General features: G+C 40.3%; 1 protein-coding gene across 9 annotated transcripts in view; it reads left to right on the plus strand.

Annotated features, from left to right (window-relative positions):
• Window positions 1–352: 352 nt before the first annotated feature.
• LDB2 (LIM domain binding 2) overlaps window positions 353–24,716 on the plus strand; it is a 403,225-nt gene continuing 378,861 nt past the window's right edge. For all 9 annotated transcript variants that reach the window (XM_023206959.2, XM_023206954.2, XM_023206962.2 and 6 more), the window contains exon 1: window positions 353–798. In XM_023206959.2, coding sequence (XP_023062727.1) covers window positions 667–798 — 132 coding nt within the window. In that variant the 5' untranslated portion in view covers window positions 353–666. The remainder of the gene's footprint in view (window positions 799–24,716) is intronic.

Genomic DNA, 24,716 nt, shown 5'->3' on the forward strand with positions numbered 1-24,716 from the left:
CCAATTTGGGGCACCACGGTGCCCATGTTTCTGTATTTTGTAGTAATCAACATTTCTGATACATTACAACAGTGTGGTTGTCAGGGGTGAGAGGCTCGTGCAGCGGTTAGACCACCTCTATGCTAACAGGCTTAGCAATCAGGCTGCCAAGGGTCCTGGCTGGAGGAAAAAAATTAAAACCAAACCTTAGACCTCTTGTCAGACTGTGAGGAGAATTATATTTGTGAACTAGTCTACAGTGTGGACAGGAAATGACCTCTCCACAAACTGCTTCTTTAAAAACAAGCAGTGGTGCCTAAAGCTATCCAGCTTCTCTCTCTCTCTTTCTCTCTCTTACTCTCTCCCTCCCTCGCTCCCTCCCTCCTTCTCTCCCTTCCTCCATGCCAACCTCCCTCCCTCTCTGGATCTCCTGCTCTCTCCCTCGCCCTCCTCTCCCGTGCTCCCTCCCTCTTTCCCTCCCTCCTCTCCTCTCCCTCTCCTCTCCTGCTATAGAGGGCTCCGACAGCAGTTCCCAGCCAGCGTGTTCAGCCTGCCTGCCTGCCTGCCTCTGTGTGTGTGTGAGCGTGTGTGCGTGCGTCTACTTTGTACTGGGAAGAACACAGCCCATGTGCTCTGCATGGACGTTACTGATACTCTGTTTAGCTTGATTTTCGAAAAGCAGGCAAGATGTCCAGCACACCACATGACCCCTTCTATTCTTCTCCTTTCGGCCCATTTTATAGGAGACATACACCATACATGGTACAGCCAGAGTACCGAATCTATGAGATGAACAAGAGACTGCAGTCTCGCACAGAGGTAAGTACTTCAACCTTGGGGATGTGTTTGTGTATTTTTGTTAAGCTATGCATGAGCTTTTCCTAGGGTTTCTGGCTGAATTCTGTGGGAAGTGTCCCACTTGATACTACCACGTATGTGGAAATGAGCGCCGGGGTGAATCCACGAGTTTGAACGCTGGGTTTCCAGGCACAGCAACTCTTGTAGCAGGGGACAGTTTCTGCTGGAATCTTGAGAGAACCCAGCACTTGATTCACATGCCAGGTTTCCAGAAATGTTGCTCTTCCAGAACTCTGGTATTTTGCAGGCTCTGAGTCAGTCCTGTTGGTGTTTCTTGAGATATAATTCCAAGGAATTTTGTGATTGTTTGCATATGACTGTATATATATATATGTTTTTTTTTTTTTTTTTTTTTTTTTTTTTTTTTTGTAATAGAAATAAATCCTAGAGGAAGTCTGCTTTGACCTGTCTTTGCTTTTCAAAGTCACCAAAATTGAGGTAAAAGGGGGGGCAGACAAGTAACCCTGCCTACTTCTCAGAACTAGCCCTGGAGGGACACATAGTATATTTCAGTGTTAAAATCAGAAACCAGTTGCTTGGGGCAAGGGGACTGTAGACTTTCTCCTTTTGCTGTCGGCCATGCCCCCCTGATCACTCTACCTTAGGACAGGAGCTGGTTCAGCTTTCAAGTCAGCTCTAGTTTTTGCATATTTGAGATCTTGTGCCTGAGAGAGGGAGACTCAGCCTCCTAGGCAGCCAGCAACTCTGGGAGCAGAGAGAACAGGACTTTCAGAACTTTTTAAATGCAAAACTCCAGACTCGCCTCCTGCAATTTAAATCTTTTATGTCAGTTGACTTTTTCTCTGTGCTAGCTCAGCTGGCAGGTCTTGCTGCTGGGCTGTCCATCTGCCTGTAAGTTGGGGCTTTGTGGAAGTGTTCGGAAAAGCAGTTTGTTATAGGTACACCAAAGTTACTTTAGGAAGTGGAAATTGCTAGGAATTTAGTCTTCTCTGCAGAGTACAAATACCAGAAGATTTATGCCAAAAAGCTTTTAGGGAATAGCTTTGGTGGAATTTTAGATTGAAGATTGACTTTTAACTCTAGTAAGGGACTCCATTAAGTTTGCATTATAGAATAAAACACACTTGCTTGAATTGTCAACAGAGCCATAGAGAATTCATGACGTTTCGTGTATTTAATACAGCTAACAAGATGTGACCTGCTTTCTGATTGGCTAGCTGCTGGACAAGACTTATATGTGTTTTAGAAGCTGGGTTGTCTTTAATGACTGCTATTTTCTTTATATGTTAATACACCATAGATGCTAAATATGACTGCTGGTATCCTTGCTCTTTCTAGAAGCCAGTAGCTTCTACAGAAGTGCAAACTATGTTTTGCTTAGGGTGGTGAACTGTTGGCAGTGACTGATATTTGTGCTTGCTGTTTTATGTATGTTGCTTTGTGTGTGTTACAGTTTGTATATTTCCTTCAGATCTTTGCAACTGCGTGTTGGAATCTTAAATCTCTGCATAAACTATTGGTTGACATAGCCTGCTTTCAGAATTAGGAGGATAGAAAATGTCTTATAGTTCAGGCACACATTAATTGCAATACAGATTTGGGAAAAATAGTCTTTTAAAAGTGTGATCAGTTATAAAAAAGAGGCCAGGGACTATTATGGCTCAATTCTTGAAGAGCAACAATATTTAAAAATGACCTGTGTCCACCTTACATTTTAGAAAGTTTTTGAGGAATTGCAGAAATTCTTCTCCATCCTCCTGCAGTTAGGAACACAGGCAGAGTTCTCTGATACCTGCCTGCCCTCCTGCCCATTACTGAGCACTTGGCTAGGTCTGAGCTAGGAGACTTATCTGCAATATTTCCCTATTCTTGTCCTCAAAAAAAAAAATTTTTGGATTCAATATGGTCCCATGTTTGTTTCCCATTTGAGACAAGACATTTGAAAAGACCTCCTTTTGCAGTATGCTTTGCAAAGATGCCACATTATTTTTTATGAGAGCTAAACTCAGGAATTCCTAACTTTTTGATTATGGGGTATTACTTTTAAAGATTTAGCTCTGAGTAGAAAAAGACTACTTCATAGCTCAAGAACCCAGAGAAGAAAGCTTGCTATGACAAATCTTAAAGATTTTTTTAAACCTCTCTGCCTGTGACAGTAAAGTGCTATGAACTATTTTCTGGTGTGTCCTAGAGCTAACCCTTTACACTTTTCCCTCCTTAATTAGATAATTTTTCAAATAATTATCTAAAGAATTGCTTCAATACTTCTTTTTTCTTTGCTAAGCAATAAATACTGTCATGAACGCAATGCCATACATTTGTTTTTATTTCACATGAAAAGAAGAGAGAATCAAACAATTGCTCCTAAGATATTTAAATATTTACATTAAATATTAAATTTTGATCATGATGTATATACTTTGAAAAAAATAACTTTCATGTAAAGTTACACTGTACCTTTGCCAATAATTGTTGTTTATGATAAAGCTTTTCTGAGTTCTGGAGAGGGATTGGTTGGAATAAAATACAAAGATACTCAGCAAGAGTTATTAGTTTATTCACATGCAAAATCAAATATGCCTTTGAGTGACTACTTCGAGAATTTAGCCAAAGCATACAACCATTTTGGGCAAGAGTGACTCACCCATCCCTCTTCCTTCTCTCTCTTTCCTCTGGTCCCACACTCCTACAGTATATAGTATTATTTCATTAAGTCTTAATATCTCTCTCTGTGTCACTCTCTCTCTCTCTCACACACACACACACACACACACACACACACACACACACCCCACTGGGTAATACTCTCAAGTCTTCACTCCTTTTGGAACATGGACTTGGCTAGAAAAAAAATACAGCAAATCAGTATTTGATGAAGAAACTGTAATCAAGTTTCTGGAAATTTCCTAGAAACTTCCTTTTTTATACGGAAAGAAATTAGTGAAGAACCATGATGTTTACCTACTCTCCTTCCATGGCTGATCCCAGGGTATTTTCTCATGGGGATCGGTGCCTTTCTTCCAGTTAAGTTAAATCAAAGATCTTCAGAAGCTGGGAAGTTTTAGTTTAAAGAGCATGGGATTGGGAGTTAATATTATTTCTAACTCTTACAAAGTAGTTGGCATGGGTCTTGGTTCCTCATTTGCAAATTACCAACAGTGTCCCTTTAATTGAAAATTCAGATTTTCTGTTTTCTTCGCATGAGAAAGTATTGTGAAGTAAAGAGTGCAGACATGATTTCTTTGCTCATGGTATTCAGTTCAAAATCACAAATGGTAATAAAATAACTGGGTAATGGTGAGGAAAACTTGAAGGTCCAGTCTGGTTTTAAAGCTAGCACTTAGAGCAACTAGTTCCTGGACCAAGTAGGTACTCATTAAACATTTGCTGACTAGCCAATCAATGAATCAGTAGACAAAAGGAGATAATTTGAAAACCAATGCATTTATATTAGCACCTTCCCTGATAAATACACTTCTGAAGTTTTTCGGGGCCTGGTATCTCCTATTGAGCTGAAGCAGCTTTGGGCCTCTGCTTCTCACTCTCCCTAAAGTGCTCATCTCACATCCCCCACATTTATTTTATCTGAGGTCATTTAGATCCATAATCTTTGTGGCAAAGAAAAGCAAGTGACTAAGTACTAATAAGACCTCACCTCTCCGTAAAGGAATAGGCATGCATTAAAGAGCAAACGGCAACAACAACAACAACAAAAGTATGTTTTAAATGCTGCTAGGTGTTCTGAAAAGTAAATTTTTTTAAACATTAGAATCTCAGTGGAATTTAATAAAGAAATGTGTGAGTGCTCCCCCAACCCTTTCAAATGAAATGAAGAAAAACTCTGAGGTTGGCCTCACTGTGTTCACTGTAATTCCCAGGCAGCAGAAAGGAGTTTACATTTTCTGTTGTGTATGCTGTCAACAGTTGACCCAATGTCTTCCAAAATTCATGTATTTGAATGGTTTGGCAGTGCCAAATGTATTTTGGAAGAATACAGCCACACAATTATATAGTTTTAACACTGCACACACAATACAGTCAGATAGGATATAAAAATATGTCCTGAAGACTTCAGAATTTGTTCTGTGAAAAGCTTCAATAAAAGCAAAAACAATGGATTTTTTTTCATTTTTAGGTCTCAGCTCTGAGATGAAAATATAGCTAAAATATATGAGAAACATTATAGTGACATCATTGTAAGTGAAGGGATTTAACTAATGTTAGATTATTATACAATTTAAGAAAGTTTATCAAGTACAGTTCACAAATCTTTGTTAGATACTTTCCTATACCTTGTTTTCTCATTCAAATGACCAAAACTGTCTGCATTTAAGTGAAGATATTTTTAAGTATATATAGTTCCTCATGTTGGCACCATGCTATTTTTTTTTTTAAATACCATAAACACCAGAAAAGTGTGAGTTCCGTTGTATATTTTTCCTGTTTTGAGGTTTTTTTTCTTTTATCAATATTACACATCCTCTTCCAAAAGAGAAAACTGTGATTACAATCAGAAGCCGTACGCACAAGGATTTTATTAGAATGACAGTTTTTAGTTTTACAGGATTTAATATGAAGGTTACAAATGTTCGAAGACCTGGAAATTTAAATCTGCTGATTTTCACCCCTTCTCAGCTCAACTCTAAAACTCCCTGGGGAGGGGTGGGGAGGAGGGGGTTCTTAGTTCTCTTTTCTTTCAGCTACATTTTTATATACTTTAGTCACAGCGTTTCACTTTGTAACATCATGTTTATTCATGGAATAGCTTGGTGTCATTGATGTTCAGATGGAATCTAGTTAAAATGAGATTAGTTATTTTGGATAGGTGGAGAAAAAGAAAAAAATGCTTTGTGATAACTTGGAGGTTTCTCCCCCCTAGAAATTTAGAAAGAAAAATGTTGCTGCTGCTCTGAGATCTATGAATGATTTTCAGTGTTAAAAACAGAACTTTGTTAGTTGTTTGAAGGGGGTTGGTGAGGTGGGGGAGGGGGCTGGGTGGTGGAAAGGAAAGCTATTTTGAAAATGTTAAATGAAACCAAAAGTGCAGTTTTAAAAATGAGAACTTCCAAACTCTCTTATTTTTCAGGATCTCTACATGGCCTCAGAAAACAAATTGTAGGGCTCTTACACTGATTTTATTTTCTTGAAGTCTTTTTCTTCCCCCATTTTCTTACTATGGGAACTGTTTTTAATTAAAAATTGCTGCAAACTAACTATTCATAGGAGGCCAAGAAGGAAAAAAAAAAAAAGAACTTTCAACTCACATTCAACACAGATTCTTATCAGCCTAAAATCAATGCACATTTAAATTTCTCTCTTTTTGGTGTGTAAATTATGATGTAGGATTTAAACGCTATGCATTTTTTAAACATTTAGCTTTTTATTTGGGGTTCAGAAAGAAATTAAAGTATATGGAGAACAGGGCCATAAATCTCTTTTTATTGCAGTTGTCCACATTAACTCATTTTTCATGGGGAACACAGAGCACCCCCTTTCTGAACAAGCAAACAAAATGTAAAGCAACCCCAAACATCCAACTTTATAAATGATCAAGAACAAAATTCATAAACTTGCTTATCTGGATTTGGTTGGTGGACCTCAAAATATAACTGACCTAGGAAAACAATGTCTTTTTGAAGTGTCAGAACACAGCATTTAAGAAAATGCCCAAAGGACGGAGATACTACAAATACCTTCGTCATTTTCTGACAAGGCGTTTTCCTTCTTTTTAAATTTTTAAAAATCAGTATGAGCCTAGATTTTTTTAAAAACATTTAAATTCTGGCCGCATGCATTTGAACCTAGGCAACTATTAATGCTTAAAACAAAATTCAGGCATTCCTTCAAGAATTTGCATACTTAGGCAATGACAGTCTCAGCGTCTAGAAATATAAACATGATTAAGATATTTTCTGTCTTCTAGAAGCTTACAATTTGATAATGAAGGCAGACTTACAAACCACATTTCCAACAGAGAGCCATGGTAGGTTAATACACAGTGTATCGTGGGCGTATTCCTGTAGTGAAAGGTATGTACACCTTTCTGAAAGGCAGTCATAGAATAGCATCTTCGGAGTTTTCAGTGTCTGTCGGGCAAGTATTAATACTAGGTGCTTTTTGTACGTCGGCTCAAGTAACCCTCATGATCACATCATATGATACTAATACCTACTAACATCTGCACTTTTACTAATGAGGAAACTGGAAACTGACAGGTTACATAAATTGTCCAAGGTCAAAGAGACGGTAGTTTAGCTTCAGAGGTTGTAACTACTCTGCCATAGCACCTCTCTTGAAATAGGAAACACGAGCTAGAAATCTAGTTTTACCTATAGAAATTTTTAATGTGAATATATTCACTTTTTTTCCTAAGACAAATTGACTTTGGAGGTGGCTTGGAAATTGATCCCATTCACTAACTTGATTCTGCTAGGTGTGTCTTAATGGCCTGACTTAATTTGCAAAGGGACCAAGTGAAATTCCAAGGGATGGATCCAGGGATGGAAAATATACCCTGGTTACTGAACAAAAAAAACCCAAATTACACTCCTTATTAAAGAATACTTAAGGCCAGGCACGGTGGCTCATGCCTGTAATCCCAGCACTTTGGGAAGCCGGGGAGGGCGGATCAGGAGTTCAAGACCAGCCTGATCAACATGGTGAAACCCTGTCTCTACTAAAAATACAAAAATTAACTGGGCATGGTGGCTCACGCCTGTAGTTTCAGCTACTCCGGAGGCTGAGGCAGGAGAATCGTTTGGACCCGGGAGACGGAGATTGTTCCACTGCACTCCACCCTGGGCGACGGAGTAAGACTCCGTCTCAAAAAAAAAAAAAAAAAAAAAGAATGCTTAAGATGCCCACTGTATCTGAAGAGTTATTGAAACTGTTATTGAATAGAATGCATAGTCATCTAAAAGGTTTTTTTTTTTTGTTTGTTTGTTTTTTTACTTAAAAATATTTAAATTTCCATTCAGTGCTTCTTCTTCGTTGTGCCCTGGGAAAGGTGGTGTTTTTAGTGTTTTAAACAGTAGTGAATGAGTATAAAAGCTATCTCATTTTTTGGTGAAAACAATAATCAAAATAAATGTTAGGAAATTAAATTACAATTTAAATTGGGCATAGTATTGGCTTCCTTTGCAGGTAATCAATTAGGAATCTTAGGGAAAATAAAGACATTAAAGGGAAAGAACTTTCAACATGTTTGGCTTCTCAGGATCCTAGTTTAATCTACTCCTGAGAGGAAGTCAGTCCCCACATCCTGTCTCTCTGCAGAAGTTCTTTGTGGGAGGTGATATTTCCTTCCTACCCTTGCAGACCACTTTAGCTACCTGCAAAGCCATTGTCGTTAGGTTAGAGTAAATGCCTGCCAGTTGTTGAAGATAAGATAGATCTCCTCATTTGATCCACCCCCAAAGCCTGAGCTGCATGCATTCTCATTCTCCTTTACCAGTCAAGAAACCGAGACCTCAGTTCATGCATGGCCATAGATTTGAGAGCCCAGGGGCTGGATCATCTAACTTTTCACTGTACGGGCTGTCCTGGAGCATACTGGGGAAGGGACGTTGTTTCCCAGCTGCCCGCTTCCTCCTGGAGGCCCTGGTAGCCACACCCTTCTCTCATGTTAGTACCATGTTCGACCAGCCTAATTTGAAGTTTTAGTCTTTCAGTTCAAAATAGGAGGCTTAGCATTAAGGATTTGGCAGACCCCTCTGAAGAAGAGGAATCTACTCTGTTCTGGTGACATTACAAGCCCCCAGCCTCTCTTTTTGGAATCAGGATGGCCTCTTAACAGCACTCCCTGCCCCCGCTTTCCACCTTAAAATCTGATCCCCACAAACAGCCAAGGTGATATTTTTAAAGCATAAATCAGATCATGTGACTTTCCTGCTTCCCCTCAAACCTAGAACAAACTCTAAACTCCTTGCTCTGGTTTTAAGAATCTGTTGATCTTTTCCTTCCTGATGGTCCATTCTTATCTCCTACCAAGTGTTCACTGGACTGGAGCCACGGAGGGCTTCTTTGGGATCCATTAACTTGCCAAGCTGATCCACACTGCAGGACCTTTGCCCTCGGTCGGGGGACACCGAATATATGACTTTCTCTGTAATAACTCAGCTAAATATTAGGAGACCTCAGTTGAGTTAAGATTTGGCATAGTGCTGGTTTTATTTGCAGGTAATCAATTAGATTTCTCAAAGAAAAGAAGGACAATAAAGGAAAAGAGTCCCAGAGATTAGGAGGTCCTGTACTGAGCAACTTAAATGTTCTCTTCCTAGAGAGTCCTTCCTCAAACAATTAAAATTAACCCCCAATCACTTTCTGTCACATGTCTTCTTCATAGGAATTATCGGAAGCCTATGTTTTCTTGCTTCTTGTTTATTTCTTAAGTGTTTGCTTGTCCTTGATAGAATATAAGCCCCATGAGGGCAGGGACCTGACTGTCTTATGCATCATTGCATCCCCAGTACCCTATGTAGCACATGGCTGATGTGCAAAATATATCTATTGAATAAAGGAAATTAAGTTGTTCCAGCACTGGCTATCCTGACACTAAAATTTTCCCCGAGTCTTACCAACAATTGCCTACAGTTCCAGTAGGAGAAGAATCTGTGAGCCTAATAGCCCAGTGAGCTTTCACTGCTAGAAGGCACATCCAGCCCAAAGGAAAAAGAAGCCCCGAGAAAACAAAATTTCTTCTGTGAAGGGAGTGTTGACCTGACTATTTTGCCCTCTGGATAGTGCAAATCTGTTGAGAATCTCCTGACTTCTGATTAAAAATGTTTATACTTATCCTAGTGTTTCTTTTTTCATTTGATATTTCTGCTACTTCTCTCTCTCTGTATCTACCTGGGGGCCCACAGTCATGAATTACAATATGAATCATGATAATATGTTACATTTCCTGGAGCACTTTGCATTTTAGGTAAGTGCTTTCGGGGCCATTAATTAGCTTATTTGAAGTGATTTGCACAACAGAAAATATGGGAAGTCCTAACAGTATATGATGCTGTGGTCTATAATAACTTTGTGTTTGCTAACTGGTGTGTGTGTGTGTGTGTATGTGTGTGTGTGTGTCAGAGAGACAGAGACAGACAGAGAGAGAGAGAGAGAGAGAGAGAGAGATTTGTCCTCATCAGATTGTGTTTGTGTATGTGTGCAGCTTTTGGTTAGGGAACATGAACAGTTTTTTTCACCAATAGTTTTTTCTTCTGGAATGAAAAGAGTGACCAGCCTTGAGCATAAAGGCTTCAACCTCAGTATGACTTAATCAGAAGACAGATTTGGGTCCAAACTCTGAGTTTGTCTTTTACTTGCTGTATATAATATTTAGGAAGTTTCTTAAATTTTCAGAGCCTCAGTTTCCTTAGCCTGAGTGTTACATTGTGAAGTAAAGAATGAATGCATGTACAATGCCTGGTATATGATAGGTGCCACATCAATGGGAACTGTGATGACAATAATGATGATGATGATGATGATGACGACGATACCCTTATTCTGGATTTTATCAGCAAATTAAGTAGTGTAAGTAATGCCAAACATTGCTTCATTTCTTAAAAGTATCTTTAAAAATACTTTTTACATGCCTGCACTAGCATATTTTAATTTAATAAACAAAACTTGCAATAACATGATCTAGAACTCTTGAGTTTGGTTGTTCTCGTGTGATAATGCCAAAGGGGCTTTTCACTGTTATATGGCAGGGATGATACAATAATCATATACCTTGTTATGGGAGAGTAATGGCAGAGTAGTCACAATCTCCTGCAAATTCAAGGCTAGAATGATCTCTTAGGCATGCCTATGGTTAAGTAGTAAGGGTTGACCAATGTATGAGACCATGTGTACCTCGTCTTGTTGGGAAAAAGCTGTGATTGGGGTTTTCTCCATTTAAGAACTCAGTGGAGACAACAAAACATTAAAATGTTCCCTTTCACCAGTGCCTTTGCAGGGCTGTCTGAATGGGGGCCCCAGGAGAGGGCTGGAGAGCACACACCCACTGGCCTTGACTGGCCATTTCTTCTAAGGAGGCAGGCTTCTCAATATGCAGCCCAGCACAGATTTCTCCAAGGGAGCCGGGTCAGCACTGGTCAGAAGCCTGAAGCACCACCAGCGTGTCTGGACTGATAACAGCCCTTCCAATTGACTCACTGTGACACCTTGTGGCTTACTCCTCACACAGTGAAAATGCACACAATGGTGGAAGTAGCGATGTGCTGAACTGTACCATATGGTATCTTTCTGGCCACAGCGATCAGGTAGATGGGTAGTAATGCTACCTGTCTCTTTTTTGTACAGATGCAATTGGGCATTACACTATGCTGATTTGCCCCACTCATTTCAGTGTAGCACCTTTTTTATTTTTCCTGTTGAATTTTGCAAATTACATACATTGTCTGACACTTCATTTCTCTGACCAGGACACCTATGTTTTCTATAGTCCTATATTAAGAATAATTTTTATCAACCTTTATAGAGTAACATCTTGTGTAACTCAAACATCAAATACTTTGTAGCCCTTTTTTGTTTTTCTTTCGGTAGGAGTTAGGATGTGTTAAACTTCTCTTCCCAACGTAGATCATTTCTTAGGACTCGCGAAAATTTGATCTTGATACTGAAAATCTGTGTAGACAAGAAAAAGCTAAACCAATATATAAAACTGACCAATTGGCAATACACACAGAAAACAACCTTCTTTAGACCTTACAAGTTTAACATGATTACCATGTAGTTGTCTGACATTTGTTACTTGAAATTAAAATTAAACCATCAGTGCATATTACCTGCCTTTGAAAGGTTCTGATTTGATGGAACCTACTACTCCCAAATTAGATGAATCCTAGAATTTCAGGGCTGGAATGGTTATGAGATCATCTAGCCCAAGCTCCTGATTGTGGAAGTGTAGAAGCCAAATCCAAGCGGGGCTAACTTGGACTAACAGTGCTGTCAATTCATAAGCCATCTCAAGTTATTATATATAATTTTTCAAGTCTTAGCACTCTCCTGTCACTACGTAATTACCAGGAACTGGCCACACTTACCAACCACTAATCTATACCTCAACACTACAAAAACTTTTATATTCCAAGTCCATATCTCCTTTTTCAGTTATCCAAATGTCTTAAAACAGTGTTGATTTTTTAGTGTCATGCTATTGATGTTGAAAAACACATCACTAACCTTCATTGCTTTTGAATTTATGGTTTCCTTTGCCAGTTTATTTAGAATAAAGTTGCATGTGCTTTAAAAGACATGTCTCCTTTTTTGGTTTTAAAAACATGGTACATTATTAATGTAGAGTATTTGTGAAATACAAAAATGTTCAAAGAGGTAGAGAAAATCGTCTTTAATTTTACCATGCAACAAAATTGCTGTGAACATGTTAGTATATAAATTTAATGCACACATACATATACATAAATCTTTACTTGCTTACAAGCATATTGGACATCCTTTTGAATCCAGCTCTTTCAACTAAAATTATGAGTATTTTGCCATGTCCTTAAATCTTCTTAAAATATAATTTTGAGTTGCCTGAATTATTCATACATCTGTTTATGTTTTAAAAATTAACACCATATAGATATTTTAAAAATTATTTGACTCCATTGTACCATGATTTGAGATCAGTTGTTTTTTCGTTTGTTTCGTTTTTGAGACAGGGTCTTGCTCAGTTGCCCAGGCTGGAGTGCAGTGGCTCTATCACAACTCACTGCAGACTTGACCTCCTGAGCTCAAGTGATCCTTGAGCCTGAGCCTCCTAAGTATCTGGGACTACAGGCACATGACACTGCACTAGGCTCATTTTTTAAAAAAGATTTGTAGAGATAGAATTTCTCTTTGTTACCCAGGCTGGTCTCGAACTCCTGGCTCACGGTGATCCTCCTGCCTTGGCCTCCCAAAGTGCTGAGATTACAAGTTTAAGTATTCTTAACAATCAATTTTATCCCCCAACGAGGTAGAGGATTACTGGTATGAAGGAGTTAACGATGATGACTATTATGATGACCATTAGCATTTGGTACGAGTCAGAAGTCTTGAATCTAGGCCTCTCTGTCTCCCTTTCAAGACAGACCCTTATTCTCTCGCCTTACTCCCAACTTGAGGGCAGATCTTTTTTCATTTCTGCTTTTCTTTCTCTTGTATTATTTCTGTGTCAAAAGGCAGCGAGCATGTAGTCTTTCACAAGGTCCATAAATCAAAATATTTTAGCCCAATTCCTACCGGGAAGAGGAAGCTTGAATTAATGTTAAGAGTTAGTGTTGATCTAGAACCAGTGGGTTGGGATATAGCAAGTTAATTTATGACACCTCTGAAGGACGTGTCTTTAATTCAAAAAGAAAAGGGATACCTCAAAAAGTGGGTTATGTCATGACTTGTGTGTAATGTTATCCTGTTTACTGGATCAAAGAGGTCTTTGGAATTGGGTACTCTCTGACTCATATTTGTGTCAGTCATAACGACTGATATTCTCTGTGACCAATATCAATCTTCTTTTAAAGGCACATTTCACTGAGGCAGCCATTTTGTTATCACTTCCTCTTTTTTATTTTTTGTTTTTTGAAACAGGGTCTTCCTCCTCAGGCTGGAGTGCAGTGGTGTGATCACAGGCTCACTGCAGCCTCGACCTCCAAGACTCGAATTTCTCACACCTCAGCTTCCTGTATAGCTGGGACCACAGGCGTGCACCACGACATTTGACTAATTAAAAAAGATTTTTATTTATTTGTTTATTTTGTAGAGGTGGTATCTCCCTATGTTGCCCAGGCTGGTCTCAAACTCCTGAGCTCAAGCCATCCTCCCGCCTCAGATCACTGTTTTTGCATGGGTAATACGCTTTTTAAAAATAAGCCTCATACACATATGCTTCTAGTACAACATAGTTTGTGCAATGAGATTATGTCCTTTCCCATAGTATTGGCATTAAGAGCTTAACTTCTGGAGTCATGCAATTTTTTTCTTTACTTAGTGGCTGTGCGACCTTGGATAATTTATCCATCTGTGCCTGGGATGCCTCTATGGGTAATGTGGGGAATAACAGAATCTACGTGTTTGGGTTTTCGTAAGATAGAGTGAGTTAATTCTTGAATAGTGCTTAGCATAGTGACTGTACCCTATGAAGGTTAACAATTTTTATTGTGGCTTATTTGTTTAATGGATATTGAACATCTACTATACATGATATTACTGGTCTAGAGACGAAGAGGGCAGTATCTGTGTCTTAGAAGAGCTTACTGGGGACACAGTAAGGACTTATAGGGAAGGAAGGTCTTGAGGGATAAATGGGAATTTGCCAATTAGAGAAGGGTGGTGGGAAGGGTGTTTGAGGTAGAAAGAACAGCAAATGCAAATAAATTGATATTGTATTTTAGGAAGGGTGAAGATTTTGACACTGCTGAGGCTTAAGGTCTGGGGTATATGTATTAGTGTGTATATGATTGTGTGTGTAGGCCTGGAGAAGAAGTGGGGGCCAAATTGTGGAGGTATTTAAATACCGAGCCAGGGTTCTTTACCTTTTAGAGACTATACTTTGGACGATAGCATGATTATTTAACTTCTCCGTGCCTTGGTTTCCTCATCTGCGAAATGAGACAACAGTAGTCCCCATCTCACAGAGTCGTTTTAGGGAATTTAATGAGGTAAGGCATGAAAGCCCTCAGACCAACACCTGGGACGTAGTAAGGATTCAGTCAGTATTAGCTTCTACTATCAGGCCAAGGGAGCTAATAAAGTGTTTTGTTTTATTTTGTTTTCTGTTGGCTGGGGAGTGGAGCAATCTGCTATGCCTTTGCGCAAGGACACTCTGATCCCTTTGTGGAGGGTGGACTGGTGGTCTGTCTCGGAGCACATCTGTCTGCTGAGAGGAAGAAATCAGTGGATAGGGAGATGCACAAAGGAAAAATTACACACACTTACTGGCTGACTGAGCTATTTTTAGCCTAGTGTGTCTGAAGCAAAGGATGGATTTTCATGGTATTTTTTTTTAAACATGCAAAGTTCCCGTAAGCCAAGGTGATGTAACTTGCCTTGTGACATTTTATTTGCCCATCCTTGAGGTCCACACTGTGGGCCATGAAACGTTTAGCGGCCTGGGGCCTCTAGCCTTGAGTTTTTTTCATGCCTTGGCACAATTATGACCTGTGTGAGGAACCAGAAGTGATGTGCTGGCCGTCAGCCTGGCAGGAGGACCCCACAGTGATGTGGCAGGGAGGCAAGGGAGAAGGCTACGTGGGGAAGAGAAAAAGGCAAGAAGCGGTGAAACCTGACCTCACCTAGGACATGGGACATGAGTCTCTGACACTCAGTTTCCACACTGGTAGAATGGGAAAAATAATCTGTCAGCCTCAGAGGAACATCCCGAGCCCTAAATGGGCGGATATCTGGTGTGGCTCTTCCCTCTACTGCATGGTAGTTCATGCCCCATTGCAGGCCCATGTGCTTTGTGCACTGAATGCGTGTTTTTCTTGAATCTTTTGCATACCCTCTTCCCTCTTTGAACTTCAGCCTCGGAGAAATATTTTCCTTCCCTGAGTCTATTTCCTCTTCCGACTTCCTTGAATTAGATGAGCTATGAACACCAAGGTTCTCTGTTCGACTACAGTCTATGATCCTGATTAGGTGGACTGCTGGTTTCTGTTTTTAATCTGTCACATCCAACACAAAAGCAAAGTAAATAACGTGTTTTTGGCCCTCTGTTGAGCCTCCTTTAGCTATTTTTTTCCCACCTTCTTTGGTGAGGGATCTTACTGAGTCTTGCCTTTCCGCACAAACTGGCTGGAGCTGGAGGACCATGTTTTGCCTCAAAATGCTCTGGGCACCATTGTCTTAAAACCCGCACATAAAGGAAGCCTCGATGGTTGTTGTTGTTTTTTTTTTCTGTCCTCGTAAAATAAGCTCAAAATGCAAATGCAGAATCTACTAAAATTACTGAGTTCAGTGGGTGCCCTGCATCGCCAGTTTTTTTTTTTAGAAAGGTTAAAATGCATCTGAACTAAGACTAGAAAATAAGCTTCAGGTGTTAGGTTATTCTGAAAAGACTGTTAATGCCTGTTGGCTAAGTGCATTAAACTGCATGGAAATGATCACTTGTGTGTACTATTTTAAAAACTGCTTGCTGGGATGGTGATTTAAACCTATTTTTTTCTGGACTCAAAACTTCACGTTTGTCTGTTGAAAAAAAAATACCGTATTTGAAACAAATAAACATTAAAATATAGTTTAGTGTATTTCCAGGCGTTTGTCTGAAAGGAAAATATGTCAAGACATTTTTCGTTAGAAGCTGAAATCTCAGCCTTAATTCACTCCATTGTATTTCCAGGGAGCTCAACCCTATATAATATTACCTGGTCTCTGGAGACCTCCTTGAAGGGATACCAGATACCCTTAGGATAACTAGAGAATGGGGGAGGTGGTTTGAGAATGGAGGGGGAATGGTTTCCAGTCCTAATTCTATATTTCCTGTGACTTTTTTTATGGGGGCAGGGGAAACGGAGAGAAGAAAGAACTCTGCTCTTAGTTTTATTACGGCTTTGATTTTAAAACCATTTAAGAAGTAGCATTCGTGGTGGCACCCTGTGGTGTCTAGGATGGAATTGCATTGGCTCATTCATTCCTCAATACCTTATTGAGTTTTTTTTCATTATGTGCTCAGTGAGGAAGGACCATATGTAAACCCTGCCCTCAGGATGCTCACAGCCTAGTGGGGAAGATAGCCAATTGAACCTCCAGTTATAACAGGGTGCCAAGAGTGAGCTGTGGAGAGCAGCGAGGACAGAGGTTTTCCCAGCCAGGATTGCGGTACTGAGACATGCACAGACATGCACACTCACATCCTAAGTTGCTTGTGCTATGTGGGAAATTTTGACCCACATATTCCTATGTTTAATGGAAGGACTGTTAGCTTCTTAACAATGTTACATCTCTGATGATTTTACAAGGAATTAGATTGTGTAAACATCTCAAAACAGGGAGGTGAAGCAAGAAGCGTAAATGCCCCAGTGATGGCTGCAACTGGGTCTCTTAACCTATTATAATCTAAACCTTGGGTGAGGGAGAAAGAAAAAAAAGCAGCTTTTTTAAGTCCACTGAAGACTTAAGATATGGCAGAAAATAATTGTTTTTTTTCTGGCCATGAGAAATTGTCTGAGTATAGGGTGGAAAATTTCATCCTTATCAGAAGTTAATCGTAGTAATTTATGTAGAATTTCCAGGTGGTTACTTAGTCAATCTTAAAAAAAAAAAAAAAAAGGCCCAAACTCCCCTCCCCGAAAAACAGTATCAAGAGAACTTTAGGAAGAAAGCAAATCATTCAAAGCCTTGAATGGTTAGAAATCCATAAAGCTGAAGGCAGGAGACTGGATGAAAAAATAAAGAAAATCTCAAAAATTCAGGAGCAGGAGCCTTGCTAATCGGGATGAATATCTACTGAGTACTTACCAATCGCTAGTCCCATAACTAAGTGCTTTACATCATGGCCTCAATTAAGCCACACACTGCTGTGGTACGTAGTGGTATCCACTCCATTTTTCAGATAAGACAAGTGAGGCCGAGAGATTAATTAGTAATTAGCCCAGGGCTTCAGAGGTAGCAAGAGTTACGTCTGTGACTTAAACCTGGATGTTCCCAAGTTCAGAGCTGAACCTCACTTGTCAGCTCTGCTGCCTCTCCAGACAGCGCCCACTTTACAGATGAAGATACTGAGGCCCCGGTAGGTTACAGTAGGTCTTGAGTCTCACTGTGAGACACATTCAGAGTCTTCTCATTGACTGACGACTTCGATTTTGGTTCCTCAGTGGTCCCGACATTCCACTGTGGGACTAGCATCTATTTACTGAGAATCCACTCTGAGGGTCACACCGCTGTCAGAGTCATACCACCAAGGACTTCTTGAGGTCGGGGACCTCGCCTGGCTCATCTTTGTATCAGCAGCAGAGGACACAGGGCCAAGGGCAGAAATGATAATCTGAATAGTGCTTGAATGAATGAGGGATATGAAAGAAGTAGTAGGCTCCGAAGTTTACACAGAGTGAGAGAGGCAACTGACTATAAGGACCACGCAGACAAGCGCTGTTCCTCTCTTTTCAGGCACAGAAGTCTGTGGGACATGTCTATGCAAACTAGAAAAACGTGCTCCTTCTGAGTGAGCCTATGGCCCTTTTGTGCAAATGAAATCTTCCTGGTCTTCCTGGCAGACGTTAGTTCCACGGGGCTTAGCAAAGTGTTCTAGATTTCAGTCGTTCCTTCTCCCCTTGGTCAGCTGCCTTTTTGCAGTGTGGAAACTGCCCAACAGTACATGGAGGCCTGTTTTGATTTAATTTAGTCACCCAGAACCTGGATTCTAATTGGTCTTCACTAAATCTTCATTGGACACATGAAGAATTTTTTCTTTTTTTTTTTTTTTTTTTTTTTCTGAGTTGGGGTTTCGCTCTTGTTACCCAGGCTGGAGTGCAGTGGCATGATCTCGGCTCACCACAACCTCCGCCTCCCAGGTTCAAGCAATTCTCCTGCCTCAGCCTCCCTAGTAGCTGGGATTACAGGCATGTGCCACCACCCCCGGCTAATTTTGTATTTTTAGTAGAGACGGGGTTTCTCCATGTTGGTCAGGCTGGTCTCAAACTCCTGACCTCAGGTAATCTGCCCGCCTCGGCCTCCCAAAGTGCTGGGATTATAGGTGTGAGCCACCGCACCCAGCCCAAGAATTTTCAAGATGGTGCTAAATTCTCTTCTGTCATTAAGATACAGTGCATAAAGAAGAATGTTTGGGCCAGGCGTCACGGAGGAGGCTGGGATCGGTTTGATAAGGGATTGCAGGATTTGGATTTGTTGGGAAAGAAGAAGGGCATCTGGTTTGGGGAAATAAAGGCCTGAGATGCCATCAAGCAAATATGTCTGGTATAGGAATAATAGGGTGAGGTTGGCTGACCTCTGCACAGGAAGTCTCTGGAGGTGTAAAGAAAGTTGGACACCAAGAGGAGACATCATTTTCTCTGTGTTCCGTGCTTGGGCACCATGTCCATAGAATGGTGATGTTAAATTGACTTCCTGTTTCTAGGGTAGACACGCTTCCTTCTCTACTCCCTCTGTGTTAGTTAGAATTCTCCAGAAGGCCGGGCGCGGTGGCTCAAGCCTGTAATCCCAGCACTTTGGGAGGCCGAGACGGGTGGATCACGAGGTCAGGAGTTCGAGACCATCCTGGCTAACCCGGTGAAACCCCGTCTCTACTAAAAAATACAAAAAAAAGCTAGCCAGGCGAGGTGGCTGGCGCCTGTAGTCCCAGCTACTCGGGAGGCTGAGGCAGGAGAATGGCGTAAAAACCCGGGAGGCGGAGCTTGCAGTGAGCTGAGATCCGGCCACTGCACTCCAGCCTGGGCGACAGAGCGAGACTCGGTCTCAAAAAAAAAAAAAAAAAAAAGAATTCTCCAGAAAAGCAGATATAGGGTATGTATCCAGGAAGAGATTCATTATAAGCTATAGACTCATGTTGTTATGGAGGCTGAGAAGTTCCATGATCTGCTGTTTGCAGTCTGGAGACCCGGGAAAGCCGGTGGTGTGGATTAAAGCCCTGAGGGCCAGAGAGCTGATGGTATCAATTCCAGTTCAAGTCAGAAGCTCTGAAACTACAAGCGCTGAAAGTAGGAAAAGATCAATATTCCAGCTTAAACATCCAGGCAAAGTTAAGCCAACATTCCTCTGCCATTTTGTTCTATTCAGGCCTTTTATAGATTGAATAGTGCTCACCCCCATTGGGGAGGGCTGTGTGCTTTACCCAGGCCACCAATTCTAACCCTAATCTCAGAGAAAACGCCTTCACAGATACACCCAGAGATGATGCTTAACCAGATATCTGGGCATCCCTTGGCTCAGTCAAGTTGACACATAAAATGAACCATCACATTCTCTCCTGCCAAAATGCTGCCTTCTCAGATATAATAGAGGCTGGTGTCAGAGGCCTTTGAATGTTTGTCTAAGGACTTTGGATGTGACTTTATTGTAAGAGGGAATATTATATGTTCTTCAGCAGATCCATTAACATCTTACTCATTCCCTCATTTGGTATATCTATATTGAGCAGGGCCAGGTGTTTAGCATACAATACCGCATAAAAACAGACATTGGCATTTCTTGCAGGAAATTTACAATCAAGTAAGGGAGCTGTACAGCAATTAAAAACTCATACCAACCCAAGTATAGTTGTAATGGATAAAATGTGCAGTATTTAACACAATGTGATCAGTGCACTAGAAGAATCAAGCATGTTTCTGTGAAAGCATAAAATAAATAAGGAAAGCTGACCTATATTGGTGGGAATAGTGGTCAGGGAAGGCTCCTTTAAGGAAGTGAATTTTTAGCTGAGACTTAAAGAACAAATGAGATCTAGCTAGAAAAATAGGACATGTGATGCCAAGATGGCATTTTAAAAGAATAATAGTAAGCGCAAAGGCCCCGTAGCAGGAGGGAGCTGATTGTCCATAGTTCTGAGAGCAAAGAGGAGATGCAAGATGCAATCTGAAGCTGATGATACAGGTTGAGGTCAGATCGTGTTTGACTACAGATAGGATGTTAAGGGTTTTGGCTTTTTAGGTTTTTAATTCTAAAAGTTATGAAAAATGTACTCCTTTTGGTGGTGGTCTGAGAGAAGGTACATCATTAGAATGACATTTTGAAAATAACACTCAGGCTGCTGAGTAGAGAATGGCTTCAAAGGATTTAAAAGCAGATGCAGAAGGACATATTAGAGAAGGACTGTATAGTTTTCTGGTAAAAGATGATAGTGAATTGTATGGGCGATGGATTAGCCATGGAAAGTGTTGAGTATAAGTGGTCTTCAGCCAAACTCTAAGGTTACTGGAATAACAGAGTAGGAACCCTTCCCAGGCTTTATCTTTATCTATTCTTGTCAGCAGTATGTACATGTATCTCCCAACTCCAAATAACTGTACGGTTTAATGTTGTTCACTCTATCCACTTCCCAGAATCCATTGGAAATTGCTGTAACAGCACATCCTCAATGCCCATCAGTTCTCCATGTCCAGCTCCTTCATGGCCTCCTCTGCCTCTGCTGAGCTATGGACTTCCCAAGCCCCTTCCCCTACCTGCTTTTGATTGGCTTTAACTTTTACAATATCTTCATTACTCCCAGTTTGTTCAACATCCTTTTTATTTTTTTAAATCATAGATTGATTTAGTTTATTCTCTTTGCCATTTTTGAGTCTCATTATTTCTCTGTTTCTCCTTGGTTATTAGTGGCTCTGTTTTCCTTCAATTGCCTCTTGTCTTTGAGAAGCTCTTGTGATTCTTTCAGGGCCATTTGCCATTTGGTTGGTCTGTCTTCCCTTTCCCTCTAAGTTTTAAGTATGGCGTTTTAGTTTTCTTTTATCCCCTTTCTTCTTCTTCAGGTACAACTGCAGACACTTTGCTCTTCCAAGGTTACTAAGCAGTGTCTGACAGAATGTGGAAGCTCAACAAATGTTGGTTAAATTTATTTCTTCTATTGATTGTTCAGGCTTTGATGCCATCACTTAAAATGTTTCTTGTACACACCCTGTTTTCTACCTACGTAGGTATGTATGGTTTCCTGAATCCAGGTTTTTTCTGGTAATATTCTAAAGTAATTGATTTCTCTGTGGATCTATAACAGTGACAAGAATTTTCACCTATGCCTGCGAGAATACCTCCAAAAGTATTGGGTGCTCATCATAAACACACATCAGTTTAATAAACTCTTATGGATGCATTGACTTTCCCAGTGTTGCTAGATGACTTCAGATGATTTGCATAATGGGTCTCAGTTTCTGTATCTGTTAAATGGTAATGATCAGAGAATTTTTAAAAATTTAAGGACACCTGAAAAGCATGAAGGACCCCAGACAACTTGTGTTTATTCCACATAGTGGGAACTATGTTAGATTCCAAAGACACAAAGACAACTAAGACAACTTAGAATAAGAAGGAAAAGAGAATGATTTGTTGCAATGATCCCCTTGAAGTTCCAGTTAAAAGTCAGAGGATTGCCCTGGATTGGAAGTAGTCTCCAAAGTGACATCATTTTCTTTTTCAAATCACATCTGGCCTGTATCTCTTGCCAGATTCATATTAAAGGTAACGGATTTGAAAATGTTTGGAATAAATAAAAGCTCCAGTCAGATGTGGTGGCACACGCCTGCCATCCCAGCTACTCGAGAGTCTGAGACTCGATGATTGCTTCAGCCCAGGAGTTCGAGGTTGTAGTGAGCTATGATGGCACCACTGCACTCCAGTCTGGGTGACAGAGCAAGACCTTGTCTCTAAGAAAAAAAAAAAAAAAAAAAAAGAAAGCACTATATAAATTCCACATTGGGGAATTTTCACTGAATCAATGGTTAAAGGCTTATACAATGGATGGAGTATTTGGTTAGTGAGGAGAGATTTTTGAGGATCGATGGCAATCCTTATTTCTAGAAATAGCCTGGTTTTTGCTGATTACTGTTGGTAGGGATCAGTTTAATGCTTTTTCCCCTAATGTACCTAGAGATTTGTGAGAGAATTAGCTATGCAAATTGAATCCTTAAAAAAAACCCTCCACAAACCTGTATGTTATATTTATAAACTTTACATTGTACTAAAGTCAGCAAATGTCACAGAATTAAAATCAGTAAATGCAAAAGTGAAGGTTTCCATAGCAACAGTAACTAACCCATATTGCACATAAAATGAAATGTACATTAGGATTTACATTTAATCGCCTATTAGTGGAGAAAAGTCCTATATAGAACAGGTGCAATATGAATACATTAGGGTGACCCTAGCAACTCTTTATCTTTTAAACTCCAGGCTGTAGCTGCTGTAACTCTTTTATATCTACCAAGTTTTGACTCGTTTAGGGAAAGTGAGGTAGGAAAATTAGAGGCAGCATTAGAGCAGAGGTGTGCACCCCTAGATTTAAATGCGGTGGAATATTACCATTGCATAAATTATCAATCAACTCAGTAGGTGTTTCAGAGAAAGGAATAGACCCAGAATACTAAATGTTTATGAAATTGTTGCACGTAGGGTACTTAAGAAGAATTTCTGTCTAGCATAGTTGGTTTATCCAAACCTTCAGTGCTTCTGAAATATGCTAATGCAAGATGATTTTGTGACTTTGAGTTGGTTGCGGAAAGGCCCAATAGGAGGGTGGCAGGACTGGAGCCAGGGACATGGGTCATGGCCTCAGCCCATCACTCCGCACATGTGGCCTCCCTTGTTGAATTTCAGTTTCTTCCTATAATGCACTCCTTGCCTACTACCCAGGGTTCTAAGACTCAAATAGGAATGGAAGGAGAAGGATACAGGGTATTTTGTGGAAGCTGAAGCTCTCTATATGGACAATGGTGATGCTATTGTGAATGTGACTTTCATAAGGCAAGTATCATCCCCGGCAGTTATACCGTGCCTTTGGCTGGTGGTTTCCGGAGAGGGCCTATCCTTGGCTGTCTGCTTACATAAGGGAATGTCTCCTTGCTCTGCGGCAGCTCTCCCGGTGCAGGGCTCTGAGTCATTGCTGAGAATACCGTCATGCCTCCTCCAGCTCGGTCTACATCAGATAACTCTAGATAGAGACTCTTCTATTGGTCAAAACTTTCTTTTATAAAATTGGAAGAAATTTTTCTAGTGACTAAACAGATGATTCACTCAAAATGCAGTTGATTTGTAAAAATAATTTTAAGTAAAATTGATCATAAGTTTTTTTTTTTCTCTCCATGCGCTTTAATGTTCTTCAGTATTCCTTGGCTTCCCTCTAAACTCTTTGATTCAGTTGGTCCAGAGTAGGCCACAGGATCTGCTTCGTATCCAGTAACATGGTTATTTTTAAAAATTTATTTTTCAATTGATGAATTAATTTTGTGTAGCTTAAGCCATTAAACGAGGTTATCTGATTACCACTCAGATCAGATTTTGCCAGCCAGCCCAGAAACCCTGCCCTGATTATAACCCCTTTCCTGGTTTAGTCTTAATTGACTTTTTTGGTGTTAATTCTCTTATGCTTCCCCAGACACTTTCAGCTGCTATTGATTCTCAGATTGGCCTGCCTTACTGTCCAGCGAATACTTGTTGGCTGTTTTTGATTCCCTGATTTTCTGGTCTATCAGATGTTCTCTAGCTTCCTTCCTGCCTAGACCCTGATAACATGCATGTCTATGGCTGTAGTGGTTTGTTCCACTGGCTTGTATTTTGGGATGTCATGTCCTCTTTTCTTTTCAAATGTAATTTTTTGTTTTATTGAAAAAATTGAAAGAGATTTTTTAAAACATAATTAGACCAATTTTTGTCAATTCAATGTCAAAAATTGAAAGAGATTTTTAAAAACATAATTAGACCAATGCGACTCTTGTGCATACATAAACAAGGCTATAAATGAAATACATTGGTTAGGTATTACTAAGACTTACACTCAGGGTCTAATGGTTTAGAATTGTTCTTCTACTCATGGTTGTCCATGATTTTCCATGTAGTATAACCTTTGTGCCACCAAGGATGTTGGTGAGATGGCATTCTTCAAAATAACACTTTTTTTTTTCTTTTTTTTTTGAGACGGAGGCTCGCTCTGTCGCCTGGGCTGGAGTGCAGTGGCCGGATCTCAGCTCACTGCAAGCTCCGCCTCCCGGGTTCACGCCATTCTCCTGCCTCAGCCTCCTGAGTAGCTGGGACTACAGGCACCCGCCACCTCGCCCGGCTAGTTTTTTGTATTTTTTTAGTAGAGACGGGGTTTCACAGTGTTAGCCAGGATGGTCTTGATCTCCTGACCTCGTGATCCGCCCGTCTCGGCCTCCCAAAGTGCTGGGATTACAGGCTTGAGCCACCGCGCCCGGCCCAAAATAACACTTTTAAAAAACAGACATGATGCAGGTCTCTGTGCAGGCTTTGCATTAGGTAGAGCTTGCTTAGTTTTGAATTTG

Source organism: Piliocolobus tephrosceles, chromosome 3, assembly GCF_002776525.5.
Source record: "Piliocolobus tephrosceles isolate RC106 chromosome 3, ASM277652v3, whole genome shotgun sequence".
NCBI classification, from domain to species: Eukaryota; Metazoa; Chordata; class Mammalia; order Primates; family Cercopithecidae; genus Piliocolobus; species Piliocolobus tephrosceles.